General features: G+C 44.0%; 1 protein-coding gene across 16 annotated transcripts in view; it reads right to left on the reverse strand.

Moving 5' to 3' along the window:
• FBRSL1 (fibrosin like 1) overlaps positions 1–17,928 on the reverse strand; it is a 490,798-nt gene that overhangs the window by 355,227 nt on the left and 117,643 nt on the right. For all 16 annotated transcript variants that reach the window (XM_057369099.1, XM_057369098.1, XM_057369100.1 and 13 more), the window contains exon 2: positions 3,981–4,181. In XM_057369099.1, coding sequence (XP_057225082.1) covers positions 3,981–4,175 — 195 coding nt within the window. In that variant the 5' untranslated portion in view covers positions 4,176–4,181. The remainder of the gene's footprint in view (positions 1–3,980; positions 4,182–17,928) is intronic.

A 17,928-nucleotide genomic window follows, 5' to 3' on the forward strand; every position in this document is an offset into this window, starting at 1 on the left:
TTTTTTTTTGAGTAAGCTCACTGCCTAGAATTCATTGTTTTTAGTAGCCTGAAATACTGAAGGTAACAGAAAAAGTTACTGTTATATTAGACCCAATTCAGCTTCCAAATTCTACATTATTAAGACATGTCCTCTGGTTAAACARAAAGACTCCAGAGGTTATTTTTCAGACTCCCTCTCTTACGTGGCTGCTGAACCTCAGCTAAAAAGGGACCATTTCAGCYTTTGAACTCTGCACCACTAAGCACACACCGCCTCCAGCCCACCAGGGGCTTCAAATCCAAGCTTTCCGTTTACTGTTTTTCATTTTCTGGAAAAATACAAGTAAAAACTCAAGCAGCTACATGCTCCTATTACCCAACAGACAGCACAGGCAATATGATGCCAAAGGAAATTTTCCACACAAAGTATTTTATTATCCACACCAGTTTCTAGACTGTTTCTATCTTGGGAAAGCCTTTCAGTACCACCACCATACACAAACGGGGCCAAGGGTTGTAAATGGTTTGAAAAGGAGCTATCAATTTTCACCTAGACATCAAGAAGAAGCAATGTGCATCCTGGATGGAAAAAATGACTTAGTGTATCACCTTCAGCTGGGATCAGCAGTAACCCAGAGCACAGCTTTCCTGAGGGGTGCAGCSAGGGTGTTATATCCATTAATGAATGTTGGATAACGAGATGATGAGCATCACAGAAAAGCCACATGAATAGGTAATCAAACTTGTTAATGCAATTTAGCAGTTCCAGTCCAGCAAGAGCCACAGCAACAGGRTATCACCAATAGAATTCAGCAGTTTGAGGGAGGCTGGGGAGTGAATGAGGCTCRGGAATTATTTGAAGTCACAGGGATGTCACGCCTCCAGAGCAGCACGACCGCGTTAACTTCGCTGCCCTCTCCAAACRCAGCACGCTATTTATGAGCACTAAATACGTGCTACACCACCCTGCTCTCCTCAGCTTCTCCAAGACTCTTCCTCATCTCGGGTGATTTAAACAGTGGGTGAGAAAAGGAAGGAGGAGGTGTAAGACACTAATCTTCGTGACAAATGACTATTTGCAGAACAGTGTGTTATTACAGCCGCATTTAACATCTAAATATATTCAACACACCGTGATGCTCCCAAGCTGACTAAACAGAGAGCTGGAGGTTAAGATAACTGGAAACACCAGCAACTCTTTCCTATTAGCCCTAACCCTTTTCAGAAGYTGGTCATTGTACAGAAAGGGCAATGGGTCCTGCAGCCCAGAAAAATAAATATAAAGAAAAACCAAAACCCCACCTGTTTTACATCCACAGTGCTCAGACATTGAGAGGAACTGATGACTGCAAGAGGCTTTGCTGATCCCCAGTGCAGGGCAGTTTCCAGCCAGAACCTTTCCCTGTGTACACATTCTGACAGCAGCCCCAAATCCTGACAAATCCTGGGCCAAAGGACCTACAATTATTTGAAACGCCTTTTTCTCTCTCTGCTTTATTACAGCGAGAGATAAATGTGTTTGAATTTTTACACGCAGTTGTGAGTAATAGGCTGGAAAGGGCAGATTGGTTCTTGCAGCCCTCTCCCCATAGCCCGAGGTACAGAACAACCAAATATTCAGGAGCAATAGCAATCTGGATGCTTTGTCAAATGGAGTGAAGTATAAATCTAATTTTCTAAACAAAGCAGACAACCTGGCACTGAAATCAGCTTACCACTTTGCACCTCTCTACCAGGATTAGCAGAATGCCATAATTATAATGCCCAATTTGATTTATTAGAGGAGGTTACGTAGAAAAGATGACAATTCAGTAGCATTGTGAAGAGAAGGGATGAGAGTAGAAGGAAAGCTTCAAATTGAACAGTAATTTCTAARCAACATTTCAATATAATTAGCATTAATTACAGCAAGCTATCCAAATTAGTTATAAACCTATGTTTAATAATCCTGAGATGCAAAAATCATCCCCCAAATTCCAGCAAACTTAATATTACAGCCAATTTGTCTAGACAGCTTGGCAGGAAATGCCAGAATTCTAGGTGTGAACTTTGTGGTTACTAAAAAAAAGGAAAAATTATTGAACTTGTCTGTATCATTTGCATAATTAGTTTGAACTAAGAACAGCCTAGTTTATGTAGCTTAGGTTTTGCTGCTGCTTTCATCAACCTTACAGACCTCCAGACCTGTCTGGTTTTCACAACTGTATCAGCCAGGATAATAGCAGGTATTTTRAAAACCTCCCTTTCCAACAAGAGATGAATTCCAAGTGTGACTTCTTTAAAGAGGCACAGTGTATKAATGAGCCACTCATCACAGGTTTTATTTTATACTCTTTGTGCAAGCTCCTCACTCGTTTTAAGAGTTTGTTACTTATCCTTACAGGTAAAAAAAAAARAGATTAAACAATGAAAGTTGAACCTAGGTTTTTATGAATGTGGCAGCAAATTCCCTCTTTAATCACTGATGGCAGCCAAATACTAGCCAGAAGAAATAGATAACCATGTCCTCATATTTCAAAGCTGAAATACCAATAAACTAAGTATTTGGTAAACTAAGGCAGCAGAGGATGAGAGAAATTGGAGTCTGCCAGGGTAACAAAATCTCTTACCCAGAGGCTTCTATGGAATTGTCACAAAATCCCTAGTGGACACAACCATGTGAAGCTAAGTTTTAAACTTTTAGTAGAAGATATCATTATTAACAACCTTTTCCTCCTGCAGGAAGAGGGAATCTCTTCACCGTCTCACACATCCACAACTATGCAAATCCCCATCATGCATTGAATTTCCTGCAGTGGAATTTTACACCTGAAGAAAACAACTTTAACCAGACCATGAGAATTTCTAACTTAAAACATGATRAGCCCTTCTAAACCAGTATACTGAAACACCATCCCAAAAGACTGTAAGTGGTGGAACAGTTACAGGGGAGGGTTACATCAGATAACCTTCACCATCATCTTAAATCCTAAAATATTGCAAGCCTGAAAAAACATTTCCAGTAACTGGACAATTCAATCTTTGGCTGTCTGGCACACACACAGGATTAGTTTCAYGGAACAGAAGGTGTGCTTGGGTTAAACAGCTCTTTTTTTTCTGCTGGAGAAACCAAGAACAAACCCCACTTTTTCATCGTAGTGTGCTTCTTAGCTCGGAACAAATGCTGGGAGGTCAAGCACACTGTGTTTCCACTGGCTGCCACTTGTCACCTTGTTAAGGGACAACTGGGAAAGTGTCCATGGAGAGATGCTGCTGTGCCACGGGACTGCCAACCCATGAATGCACCCTGAGTCACTAACAAATCTCCCTGCTGAGCAGCAGCTAAGTGATAAAGAGCCTGCCAGCCACAGTGTCCTTTCCTTTGTCACCTGCCCCTCTGTACAAACCCTGGCTCCAACASGAGTCTCCAGAATCACCCCTTCTGGCATGACAACTCTTAATTCATTCATGAGCTACCACATTTTAGAAGGGCACAGAGAAAAGACTGCCCAGGGCACAACTTCCTCCAAAATTACTTTCCACTTCTAAGATACCTGAATGGTCTCTCCTCCACAATGTACCATTTTGAGGGTGAGTAAAACTTAATTAACAAGATGTATATACCCATGTTTGCAGCTTCCAGGTGCACACTGCCCAGCACACATTCTCCAAGGGAGCTTATGACCCGATTGATCATTTCTATTTGTGTCCAAGACCAAAAGAGCCACCAATCTATGGTATGAATCACTGCACCACCCCAAAAATGCAGGACACGAGGGAGGTCTGCTCCTTCCTCCCTATATTTCTCAGTACACCAGGCTTCCACTTCAGCTTAGGGAACCTACCCTCAGCACAGCATTTGTGCACTTGGCCACRAGCCTTCTAGAAGGCATCATTTTCACCAGCACAAGTCACCAGAGAAGCTGTTTATATTGACAACCTCCCCTACCAGCAAGCACAACATTTCACAGGGGCCATTGGCACCAGAGAGTCGCTTCAGAGGAGAAGGAATTTCCCTACCTGTTTGGATAGCTTCAAGGGGAGTTTCTTCTTCATCCTTTCCTTGCCTCTTTCCGCCTCTCTCTCCGAGCTCCCCGCATCATTGTTATGGCCATTTTCACTTGGCTCAGCAGATACACAGTTTTCAGATTCTCTAGGTTTCTTGCCTGGATGCCTCTCCCATTTCTCCTTCCGCTCCTGGGGCTTTAGTGACATGTCCTTCTGTAAAGGAGATAAAAAAAAATAGAATGTGAGTTCTTTAGGTTCTTTGAGGCTACCTGTAAGCATCAAGCTGTATACATATTGAATAAAAACACAAACAAAACTGTACGTTTCTTCCAGAGATGAATAATTAGGCATGCACAATGCAAACAGCAATTTTAGATTAGATTRGGATGAATACTCTCCAGGCTATGTGTTTGATTAATTTCAGTGATGCTGGAACTGGTTATGAAAATGAGTTCAGATTAATTCAGAAAGCGTACGTCAGCAGCACGTGAACAAACCGGCATCCTGAAGGGAAGCCTTAAACCGTTCARCTGAAACAGAGGTGGGTTTTATTTCGTTTCTGATCTCAGAACGCAACACATCAGACCCCCTTTGGGGCTGACAGCCTCTGATTCACAGCAGCATTCATATGGAGAAAGGCACTTCTAAAGCCCTAGCACGCATTCCCTGAGCCCGAGAGATCAATGGGATCCAAACACACAACAGAGGTTGAACACTTCAGAGTGTGAAGAGTCTGCCCTGAACCTGGAACACACAATCTRAGCACAGCTTAAAAGAGGCTATGTCATGTCATGATGATTAACATTGCAAGTGAGATCAGAGCAGGGAATTACTCCTGCTACCCCTGGCATCTCTGAGGACTGAAAGCTGAACTCCCAGTGACAATGTACCAAAGTCTCTTCCTACAGACACCACGTGGAAAAGGAGTTGAAGAAATAATATGCCAAATCACTATGACATTAGGTTACTACAGCTAGATAAATTTTTCCCTTATGTCTTTTATGAACTGCTCAAGGATAAAAACTGAATTCTTGTGGGAATGTTTTGCAAACATCTATTCCAATAATTTTTTATGTGAGGTAAATATATCAAGAGTAGAAAATACCTTAAAAGCACTGTTTACTATGCCAACATTTGTAAACTTTAGCCATAGATTTTTTTTTAACTTTTCACTTTTGACTCAAGCAGTTACATCATAGATATTGGAATCCTACAAGAATGGAGATCACARCACAACTGCCCACATCAACACACACACCTTCAGTACTGCAAAAGAGCTCAGAAAAATCATTAGCTCCCTAGTCTCGCAAAAACTGAAGCCCAACAAAAAAAGAAAATTAGGAACTGGAATGAAATGCCCTGCTGATTGCTCCAGATTACTTCCTCCCCCTCTCCTTTAATTAGTGAATTGACTGCCTCAGCGTGCAACATGCTGATTCCACTCCAAATCACTCACTTGTTTAAAGTCACCCTTCCCTGGGAAGCGAGATGATGCTCTGGCRCTTTAGGGTCACAGAGAATTGRAATTAGAGCCACAGCAATAAAATAYTTRTAACTGTTTCCAACTCCAGCCCAGGGTCCCAGACWATCAGCCAGCACCCAACCTCTGCACACCTCACACAGGGCTCCTGTGGGGCTGGAGGCTGCTCTTAGAGCACACACAGACACAGAAAGTTCCAAAACCCCCAAAGATACAGCCCTTCCACCAAAATGAAAATAACTGTCTTGGAGGTGCAGAACACACCAGAACACAGCTCAGATTGCCAAGGCCATAACTAGTGAAAGAGCAAGGAAAATACATGTTTGGCATTATTCTCCATGAATGATWAAACAAGGAATATAAATTAGTGTTTAGTGCCGCTACAGTGCTGCTGAACACTATAAATTAGTGTTTAGCTGTTCAGTTTGGTTTTTAGTTTAAAGATAACACTTTAAAGCAGGAGTTCAAGATGCCAATTAAAGAAGGTCATATTGTATTGTTTTACTGGGAAGCTACTGAGATAAAAATCAAAATGCTAATCTTCAGTAATTAATCAAAAACCGGTAACATGGAAATGACATCTGCTAACTGATATTCAGCAAAGCATTAGAAACAGAAATCACCACAAACGTTCACTTGTTCATAAAGCCAGATGCTGCTTGTGACAGGTGCTTGGAAGATGCTGCATGAGGTGACAAAGACCCCTGATGGGGGAGAAAGGAGACTGGGACAGGGAATGCCACCACTTGAGAGCACCAGAAAGTCACCCACTTCTGGCTTGAGGTGCAATATTCACTTCTAAGGAAGCCTTCAAAGCCAGCAAGTGACATTTTGGTTTAAACTCTATGTGGTTTCACAAACTCTTTGTGATTTGGCCTCTGTTAATGCTTAAGGGAAACTCTTCCTTCAGTAGCCACAGCACATTCACTGCAGGCTTTCATTCCTTTCACCACAGAACTGGTCTGGAAAGCTGTGTTTTGCTCCTCACTGAATCCTACAAAATTCCCTACTTCGAAATGCAGCCTTTTATCCCTATTTTGTCTGGAGATTTAAGGTTTGCCTCATCACTGAGCCACCAGCAAAATTAATTCAGGGAATACAGTTATAGCTGGATCAAAGCCAAGGAAATAATTCATTCACTTGTAGTGCCACTTGCATCCAAGAATCTCAAGCACTTTCCAAACAGCTGTGAATTAAAACCCAAGGCCAGGGCTGCTCCAGCCTGCAGTGGGGGACAGCAGAGGGGACCTGGGGCAGCCATGGGGACAAAGCCACATTTGTCAGCTTGTGACAAGCAAACCCCCTCCCCTATCCGTGCTTCAGCAGAGGACAGAGCTCTCAGGACATGTTGTGGGGAGGCAGGGCACTGAACTCAGCGTGTCCTTGCTGACAGAGGGTGACAGCAGGGTGTTTCTGCAGACCTCYGCAGCCTCAGGCAGGGAGCAGGAGGGGGCTAATGGGGTTTCTGTTCTTGCCTCCTTTGTTTCCTTTCTATGTGTTCTGCTGAAAGAGCCTTCCAGAGACTGCTCTTTTACTAAAGTTTATGACCTCCAAGTTGGGGACCTCACTTAGCACAAGAGSTTACTATTTTGGGATGTGCATCTGTGCTCGCGCACAGGCAATTGCTGGAAAATGTAAGCCCATCCAGAATACACAGTACATCACAAGAGTGGATCTTTATTGATGKACCTTGACTGATTTCAATCCCAAAATCCCAGCCGGCAGGTGAGACTGGCCTCCTGACAAACTGCCCCACTGGAGCCTTCCCCCAGGCAAACCCAGAGCAGCAGATTCTTTCACCCTTTGCACATCACATAAAACCTACAGATTCATACAGTGACAGCATCTAAAGACAGACCCTAAAGGCAAAAGGTCTCCACATCACCTGGGTGGTTTCTGCCCAGCCCAGGAGTCTGCAGAGCTGACCACCTTTGCTGTCACAAWYCMAGCAAATCCCATTCTCCAGGGAARGCTGGTGGATCCAGGCYCATTCTCTCTTCTCATTCCAGAAAGGAAATTGCTAAATCAGAATGTAAAAAWCTATTTTGTTCCTTACTACTCACTGCTTCCAGGACTGTCTCCTACCTGTCCTCACGTTGGAATTTCTCTCACACCTTCCAGGGCAGGCTCCAGCCTCTCCATCTGCAGCCCCTCGCCTGTCTGGGCTGCAGACGGAGAGCAGATGGTTCTAATTGGCTGCACCACTACAGATAAGGAAGAATTAGGCCTTTCTTCAGAGCCTCTTTCCTGGCAGTTACTCCATGAAACATACAGATTCTATCTCCCTATTTGTTTATTTGGATGTACAGACACCAGAGAACATTCCATCTGAAAATGGGATTGTGGTACCTCCTCCCCCAGCTCTCCCTGAAATATTTCATGCACCAGCAGCTGTGAGGATCCACWGATGAGGGCCCTGGCAAAGGCTGGCAACCCAAGGCCCCGCAACAAGATTTTGGGAGCCCACAATACAAAGCTTTGTGTTTTTTTTTCCATCACTATTCAGCCCGAGCTAGTTAAAGTTATGCAACTGCACCTCTGCTTGCAGCAGATCTGGCAGGAACCCTTAATCACTTGGAACGCTCCTTCCCAAAAAGCMATTTTTCTTCTGTCACCAGGCACAGCTGCACTCTCAAAGACACTCAAGGTACACACTGCTCAGTTTGTCAGTAAAGCTGGGAATAACGTGGGTGCACAGCCCTCAGCTCTGCAGTGAGACTGTTCTTACCCCTAAAATGCCACAGCAAGAGACTTGTGCACAATGGAGCCCAGGCTGCCTGTTTGATCAGGAAATAATGATCAGCCCTGGAGGAGCCTGGCACAAGCTCACATCCCAMAGCCATGGGCTGGCTGCAGTTATCACTGCCTGTTTGTTCAGCCCAGCTCAAACTCAGCCCTAATCCCCCGAATTTACACAGCTCTGAGATCTCAGAAAGCGTGCAGGGGAAGGCTGTGGTTGTAAAAACCTTTCATACACGAGGAACACTTAAARAACCTGAAGAAAACATCCAAAACCCACAGAGCTAGGCAAAAACTCTTGAGTATGCTGCTGGAATGCAGAGGGTAAAAATAACACCTACAGAYAATAAAATAACTATGCTTAGCCCTCCAGCATCAGTTGGAAATGCAGCCCTGGTGYGAAATCAAGTCCATTACAATCCCCCATCCCCAGGGCCCATCGGACACTGCTCAGCTCAGCCAAGGACTGGTTACACTCCATTCCTGCCAGACTGCCTCTGCCCACTGCAGGATTACATGGGCTGATTTCCCAGAAGGGAAACAGCCTCCAGCTCCTCTCTGCAGAGCAGCGCTTATTCCTTAAGTTGGGGAATGCGAAATATCCTCCCGAACACCAAACAGGAGAAGGATCCACACAAAGGAAATAATAAACACGGCTGGCTCTCAAACTGACCCTGCTTGTCCCCTGTTTCTGCCTCCAGCTTCTCTCAAAATATTGCARTGGAAAAGCCCCTGAGGATCTGAGCACCATCTATCCTTATATCAACTTTATCATGCAATTTAGCAGTAGGGTTGTCAAATGTGTTTGTTTAATACTTCAGGGGGAGATCCTGGCTCAGAAAGGGCCTGAAACTGATTTATTTTTAATTTTTAAATATTCCTATTGACCTGATACTCAGTTTATGGAACAGCACCACAGAAACAATTGCTGACAATGTTCTCGAGGTTTCTAAGTAGAAAAAGCACATTACAAATACAGACAGGAACACTCCTAATGCAAACCTACTGTCCATTTATTTGCATAAAGGGGGCACAGGAGACAGAAATGCAAATGAAAAGATAATATCGGAGATAAACATGAGAAATGTAAATGAAAGACTAATTTTAAAGCATGGATTTGAAGATGGGTCCATAGAGAGAGAGAGAAACCACTGCAAGAACAGGAGCCAGCACAAGAAGAGATGAAGAGCCAACAGACAAATGAAATTAGGTGAAAAATAAAGAAAAAAGGGATAAAGAAAGGAGCCCAGGGCACTTGGGGAAGCACTCTGCTGGCATGTTCAGCCAGACAGCTCAATTTCCACCGAGGGGGAAGCTCTCACTTCTCCTSTAATGGAACACACACTTGTTTGTTTTACTTTCCAGCCCTCTCTTCTCCCCCACTGCGAACTTCACTGCAAACATAATTCATGCCCCCCCAGCCTCTCAGCCAAACACAGTAAAGCAGTTTTAAAAGGCAGGAACAAGAGTCTAGAGCTGAAGTGACTTTCTTGCTTTGACCCCACATTCAAGCAACGCAATCAATATCAATTAAAATGATTGCAAATGAAATCCTTGCTTGTTTAACCTTGGACTGCAATTCTCCTTTCACAGCTGACATATTCCAGATGAGTTCGGGTCCTGCTTTTTAAAATGCATCACATTTGCTCTGACCCTGTCAGATGTTTAGCTCAAGAATAAGATGACTTTTTGACAAGACAGCTTTGGAAATGTTAAGACATTTGAAGCTGACACTGGTTTGYAGGTCTATGATACATGATTTAACTTAAAAATACAAGTGGATGAACCAAAAAACTCGCTGTAATTGAAACACTCAAATTTATTACCAGAGGCTACGTTCCTGTCACCTATGAAGAGCTGAAGAGCAAGCTGCTATACTCTGCTGAACGCCCACTTGTTATGTCTCCCAAGAATTAAGACCTTTGCTTCTAGGACCTCAAAGACACAGTACCAAGTAGAAAAAGCTTGGACAAATTTGCTTCAACACAACATAGTCAAAATGACCAAAAGGAAGATCAGTTCACTCTACTTTTAGATGCATTTCAATCCACATCGAATTTACAAGGCTTTGATTGCTCTTTTTGCCTACATGAGACCTGAAAAAATAATTGCACAGTTTTTAAAAATTGGTGAGAAAGGGGATGATACTGCTCCTTTCCTTTATAATTACTCAAGGAAAAATCCAGTCCTCTCCCTCCGCAGCAACAGCAAGTACCTGGAAACACAGTCTTTAATAGTCATTTGGGGGACAATAAAACTAACAATTTGCATGGTGAACACCTTCAGTGCAGTAAGAGTTGAAGGAAATCTGCAGGAATGTCAGAATAATGTTGTCCATATTTTTGGTACAAGCCCTTCTCCACCAGCACCCATTGGGGAGTGCATACACAAAATCCCCAGTTTTAAGGCATGTTCCCCATGCTCCACAGGCAGCCAGCCAGGACTTTKTCCCTCTCCTCCAATTTCCTCCTGGGAGCTTGCAGAGAGCTGCACCATCCTCCTCGCTGCCTTCTCCCAGACGCTGCTCAGCTATTACAACTCCCACAGGTGCTCGCTGTCCATCAGCAAGGAAATGATCCCATTTCAAGCCATCAGTATTTCCTCCAGTGATGGCAGTAAATGCCCGACGAGCGCTCACGGAATTACTGTCAGCGGAAAGTGTGTCAGAGAGCGAGGGAGCTTAAATGATTGAAGGGAAGCCGGGGCACCATTTCCAGGTAGATGAAATGAGGCGTACTGCAAGCACAGCCTGCCTGGCTTTTCCAGGCTGCACGAGTGCTCAAAGGTGCTGCTGCACATGCACCAAAAGGGCCCTGCTGTGCAGGCTTTCACTGCGGATAAAAAGCACATTTGGGCTGAAGCTGCTTTCAGTCGAGATTGGGAGCTCAGCCTGCCTGGTTTCTGTCGTGTACAAAGGAGCTGGAAAGAGCYTGTGCCTGTCAGGCAGCACCCACTGCAGCTGATGTGATGGCTGCRCTGCCGGGTGCCAACGCTGAGAATGGAGCATGTCCTTCCTGCAAATTCCCATTTTCCTGGGAGATCCTTCCCAAGGGAAGGATCAGGAGGGCAGCAGCACCACACACTGCCCAGCAGCCCACAAGTGACAGATATAAACAKCCCCATCTTGAAGAATGTGACCCAGGGCCATCAATTTGAGCTAACATCCAAAGGTATCAGCCAGTGACACAGTCAGGCACACACTCCAGATGCAGTGTTTTGGGGAGACATTCCTCAAATGGGCCAATATCCAAGGATGYTGCTGAGCCCACACTGCTGACAGCCAGCAAACACAAGCTTCTTGACAGAGCAGCCTTTAAACATTAAATCGGGACTAACTTCCCTCTCCCCAGATTATTCAAACAGGCACTCATTGAATTCAAACAGTTCCCATCGAGGGGCAGAATTAGGACCTGAAGAAGCAGCTCCTTCCTTAGCCAGATGTGRCCATTTCATCACTCATTTCCAATCTTGCCAGGAAGGTAACCCCCAGGTCCCAGCTGGCCCAAAGCTGCCATGGAAAAAGGCATGAGGATCCTACCAGCACAAAATGGCACAGCAGCTGGACCCTTTCATCATCACCGATTTTCAGCTAAACTAGTCACACAAAAACAGAAACACAATGTTGGGTAAAAATGCCTCCAACCTATTTATTACTATAGACAGGAACGGTTAGAAACACTACCTCTCTAAAATTAATAACAAAAGAAGAGACAACTGTTTGTATTCTGCTGAGAAGGGCATGTCATGCTTCCATGAGCTGGACTCTGCACACAGAGTTGAGCCAAGCTGAGGCTGGGCAGATGGACTGGACACATGGCTCATTTACCAAAGGCAGGGGCCTAAATTGCTCTCCTCCATCTATACTTCTGCATTTAACGTTTTTGATCTTCACAGCRTGAAATACACAACAACCACAATGATATTGTACTGACTGCCATGTGAGTAGCTTCATACTGAGACTGAAGAGACACAGCTATAACCTTCAGTGGCTTGGTCACGACTTCAAGAACCTCAGCCTGACTTCTTAAATAATTCAAAGCTTCCACCCACTAAATACAAAGTCTTTCTCTATTTTTTAGGATTCTACCACATGTTCACTCCATGGTGCATACTTTTAAAAAACAGCCATGAAAAATGTACTCCTTTTAAGGCAGTAGCACCTACAGCATGAAAGCTCCAGACGAATCTCCCACATGGTGACAGCCTCGAACACATTCACTCCACAAGTAACTGCAGACGTTTTGAGACTCTGCTTGCAGCCCACACTCTTTATTCCCACCTTCCAGGAAGGAAGGGTGCCGTTCCCAGCGCTGCTGCAGAGCAGAGGGGTGAATGTTCCTCAGCTCCGCCRTTTGACACAGCCTGCACAAAGCCAGCCAACGCCGCGCCAAGAAAACTCGCAAACTCACTCCTGCCAACTTCTGCTGGAGGGGCGAGAGTCTCCAGAAATAAAAACAGCCATATCCTGATCCCTGGTGCTGTGTTATAAATTAATTTATGTTTAAACGCCATGACACTAGAGGCATTTTTTACCAACTCCGCAGTTGCCCTCAGTGGTAGGCAGCAATTTTCAGTTCAGCTGTCATGAGCTCTAGAATGTGTATTCAATAATTAGTCCTCTGGTAGTTTCTTCTGGCTGGGAAACAAACTACGAGAAATATAAATGGCTCAACAAGAAGAAATATGTAGAAGCCAGCCTTCTCCAGAAACAGCTGCCCRTAGCACATTACACTAAGGGGAAAGCGTGGAGCAGGATGAGCTCGAGCAGGAGAGAAATGCCTTTCTGAATATCTAAATGTCACAAGCGCTAATGAAAAGCCCAGGATGGTGCATGTGTGCCACCCTGGGCAGCCCTGCTCCTCCTCACAAGCTGCTGCAGACATGCATTGCTCGGTGCAGGCTGTCAGCCTGGCCAGCAGGGATCTTCTGCCACACCACACACTCCTGAGCAGCCCCTCTGTAGCTGCTCTGCTTGAACAAACAACAAGCAAACAAATGCTTCACTATATCCTCAGGGCTTCCTAGAATAGTTTCAAATATTCTGGTAKCTGTGGCAGGAGAAAAACATTCATTTATAACCCAGGAGATAGCTGAGAAACACACATTATAGTAGCAAGCAATTTTAATGTATTCTATGTTACAAAACATTTTCAGKCAGAGAGCTCAAAGGTCATTAATAGATTTTCATATGTTTACAGACAGCAGCAATTTCAAGCTCTGTAATTTTAAAACTGCATGTCAGTCTCTCAACTTCCAGCTGTTATTTTAACATTAGATAATGAACACAATGCAAAGGTTACACAATCACTTGAACCAGCTTACGCAGCAGATCCAGTCACACAAATAATTATTAAATTCTAATTACACATATATTATCACTCTTATTAGAACAGCAGGGCAAATCCTCTTTTATAGAGAGATCAACAGTTTAGAAAAAGAGGCCAGAAAGGTTATTCTTTTAATGTAACAGAGTTGCTCTTCTCTCTCTCCCCATCACCTCAAGCACTGTTGATTTATGAGCCTCAGAAACAACACCTTGTTAACACCTCACCAGTCAGAGCACATCCAGCCACCAGCTCCTGCTTTGCTTAAGTCCTTTATAGATCCCTAACACARGCATTGAGGCCTACTTAAAATATTCATCCATGATCAGAGGTGCAAAAAAAAAAATAGTGGTTACCCAGTACCCCATCTAAATATGCTGGCTTTTCTTTATACAGCTACTCTGAAATTGAGAAGACACCCTCCAAAACTTAAAGATTTCTCCTAAGTAGAGTGTTGTTATCTAAGGTAGAGCTTAAAGAGATACCAGGATCCCATACCATAAATTTATTTTTTTTTTGTAGTTTTAGGGCAGAAGACACAATTGCAATCATCTGATCTGACTCTTATCACACAGCCAAATAAGCAAAATCACCCAACTGTGGTTTAGGGAAATTCTGGATGTGCACTAGCAAACTATCCCCTTACCACGTAAGAAAACAAGCAAATTATGTTTTGCTCACCTCCCTCATTTTTTCCCTCTCTATTCCCAGGCAGTGCAAAGTGTTACTGGCTCTGGTTTATTCCGCCCCAATCCAGCTGTCMGTCACACAGCATGGAACCTCAATGGGAATTGAAGAATCTCATCCCCAAGATTTAGCTTTGAAGCAGGACAGACCAGCAATGTCCCTTTGTGCGACTGAGGTCTCCTGCAGTGACAGCAACGCTACCCTGGCAAAGTGATGTCTCTCTAATCCCCAGTGCATCCTTAGCCAGCCATGAATTTCACACYGGGAAATTCCATGCTTTGACATTAAATAATTCCAGCTGGGATTTTCAAAGGATAAGAGATAGGACTCCAATCCCATCACATTCCAACAGGAAGCCCTTAAGGTTTGGTTTATTTTCTTTTTAAGAAGGAAACCCATATTTCATTCTCATTTCCAGCCCAGTTTCCTCTGGGACATGAAACTGAAAGCAAGAAACGGAGGGCAAGTGTGGTGCTAATGGGAACAGGGACTTCWGAGGAACTGGAAAACGACAGCACCAGTCTGGGAACATCAGCCTGAAATGGGTGATATGAGGAATGGATAAATCAGCACATCCATTACTGCTCCTGAGGAAAAGGACACTCTCTCTACTTTACCTGGTTTGGACTCACTTGCCACGAAGGAACGAGTAACCAAGCAAACATGAAACTGAAGGCTGGCTGGCTTGTAGGACATTTTTTTTCAATGTCTTAGAATGGAACAAGATTTTGCCAGTCAAATACTACAGAAAGGGGCATTCATGCAACGTTTTCCATTTGCTGGTAGCCCTCAACTTTAAAACACAATACGGAATGAAAACATGATAAAGAGCAGCAACTTTCATCCCTGCTGGCCCACTCAAATTAGTTAAGAGCACTTGAACATCTTATTCTTGTACATCTCTAAGAGTTCAACTTTGTCCCTAATTTACTRATCACAGCACCTTGTCAACAGTAAACATCACAGAGTGAGAAATACAGATGCAGCACACAGCATTTATTTGTTCAAACAGGCATAACCCTTTGGCAAGAACCAAAAAAACCCAGTCCATGTGAGAAGGGTTAAGACAGAACAGATGCAACCAGAGACTCTGGGGAACAGCCTGTGTGCAAGCAGGATTTCTTGTGATTACTTCTGTCTTGTAGTTCCTAATAACCCACATCACAGCTGACATCTCCACCAGCTCTYGGCTTCCTTATGTAGATAACCAGAAACAGAAAAGCCAACATGGCAATTATATTGTACACACACTGTCTGACAATCCTACAATAATGGCACAAGCAATGGGGGAAAAACACATCTCATATGTGAGATACTTGGTCTTAATGCTGTTTTAAAAGGTGGTCATCAAATGAGGCAAAAGTTGCAGCATGGCTGAAACATGCAGCAATACAAAGAATTTTCATGACGAGAAAGATCTATAAAAGCACTTTGCAACTGCTGTTTGTTACTAAAGCTCTAATTTCCATCACAGTTGTAACCCAGGGGACTCTTGGTGCCCACCTATGCCCACAGAGCACATCACACCCGAGCAGCAGCACTCGAGACCCTGATCAGCAGGGCAGGGAGATGCTGGGGGACAGCAGGCAGTGTCCCCTCTGTCCCCTCCATCTCCTCCATCTCGGGATGCTGTTGCTAAGAAACCAAGTGCCAAGGGATGTCTGCAAAATCCTCCRGCTCTGCCCCGCAGTGCCTCAGCCCTATTCCCAAGCCCGGCACCCAACGGGTCACAGCGTCTCTCCTGGAAACTTTGATAATCTTGCTTTTGTGTGCAAAGCAGCTCTTGTCAAGGAAATCAGGGAGCCCTACGATAGGAAAAACTGCTGATAAAAAGATAATATCAAGAGTACTCTGTTTCAAAAAGCTGATAGAAGGGCACATGGGGAAATTTCACACATCAGAACAGAAGTGCTCATTAAAGCAGAAAGGGGTTTAAAAACACTGGGGTTTTGAGGTATTTGTTTCCAGTGAAGGATCTGGATTTCCCAAGTTCCCCACTGTGACCGAGCAAAATTGTAAGCATTAGTTCTCAGGTTTCAGCAGAATCTGTAAAAGCAGGTGACCAAGACACCAGCACTCTTTTTGCAAAGATACCAGAGGCAAGTGTATTCTTAAACCTTACAGATACAGACTGGCAATACAAAGGCTTCAAAAACCAGAAAGACCAGCTTCAGTGTGCACCTATCCCACAGAAGGCAGCAACCCGGGGAGTGCAGGGCCATGTTAATTAACACGTGCTTAATGGCACTTAATTCCCCATCTCTCTCGACACCACATCTCTCTCTCTCTCTCTTCACACCACTCTTATTGATACAGATGGGGTTTGTGGCTTTCACATCCCATTAGCAAAAGCCTTCCTTCATGAAAAAAAAAAAAAAAAGGCATGCCGAGAAGGTGAGGGAAAGTTCTTTCATAATTTATAAATAACATCAGTATTTGCCTTTTATCAAGCTTTTCTCATTAGCAATTCTTAAAGTGCAACACAAAGGGAATTGGCATTTTGACCTCTATTTTACAGAATGAAGATTTAACAAATGCAAAGCAGCCCACCCCAAATCAAACATCTGGCAAATCTACATCTCCCAGCTCCTAATCATACTGTGCTGCAGGAGAACTAACAAACACCATTGGAATCTCCTCCTGGCACTGGAAAGGGTTTCATGGTGGTTTTAAGGAGCAGATTTTTCCAGGACACGCAGTATGTGCAAATGCAGATATTAGCTACAGAGCTGGCAAACACGTGGGAACTGTACAGCTTCAACCTTCCATCCCTTTGAGTGTCTTAGATGAAATCAGCTTGAGAGTAGCAAGGACAACATGATCAATATATTAAGTCAAGCTGTTTGTTASCAGAAGAGCAGAACTGGCAGCACTCCTTGGCTTTTGAAACGCGACAATAACCTGGCCTTTCTAATGCGCTGCTTTGGATGGAGCCCAAAGCCAGCGCCATCTGGCCAGCATGGGCATGTGTGTACAAAGAGGACAGAAGAGACTCCTGGCTGACAGATAAAGTGACATATCAGCACAGCAGCACGGACTCCAAATCTCTTCAGCCTCTGCAAAGCCAGCTCAGCACGCCGGAGACACGGGGCCAGTTAAGTGACTTCGGAGCAATAGCAGGGCTGAGAATTTCTCATGTATGTAAGATCCAGGTAAACATTTGTTTTGTTTGTAGAAAACATTGCCAACAGTAAAAACAAACAAACAAACAAAACCCACAAACAAACAAAAATGCAAAATGTTTTTCCTGAGGTAGATTTGAAGAAGAGGTTATCACATTTTCTTCTCCTGACCCCAAACCAATCCCTAAGTTTAAAAGCCCCATTTTACACCCTCTATTTTTACATTCAGTCTTGCATGACAGCATCCTGGCATCACACAGCAGACAAAACCAACATGTTATTCCATGGCTTAGACCTTCTTAAAGCTTGGCCTCCCAGCTGTGGCAGAGGCCACTCCTTCCTTCTCTCCTGCTACCAGGATACAATGCACCAGATCCTTCTGGTTTCAGTTTTTAGCATTTCAGGGATGATTTGGCAGTAAGGAAGTGAGAATACTTAGGTAACAGCATGAATTGCAATCTGTTCAAGGGAACAAGTGGGATGTCTCATATCACATCTACCATCCAATTCTGCATTCACCTACATGGTTTTATGCAGCTGTGAACTCTGCTGAGACAAGGAAAGTCACAGTGGTGGAGAAGAGAGAACAATCATGATCTCAGTTTATG

This window comes from Malurus melanocephalus, unplaced genomic scaffold (assembly GCF_030028575.1).
Source record: "Malurus melanocephalus ecotype Western Australia unplaced genomic scaffold, MMel_1.1 scaffold_102, whole genome shotgun sequence".
NCBI classification, from domain to species: domain Eukaryota; kingdom Metazoa; phylum Chordata; class Aves; order Passeriformes; family Maluridae; genus Malurus; species Malurus melanocephalus.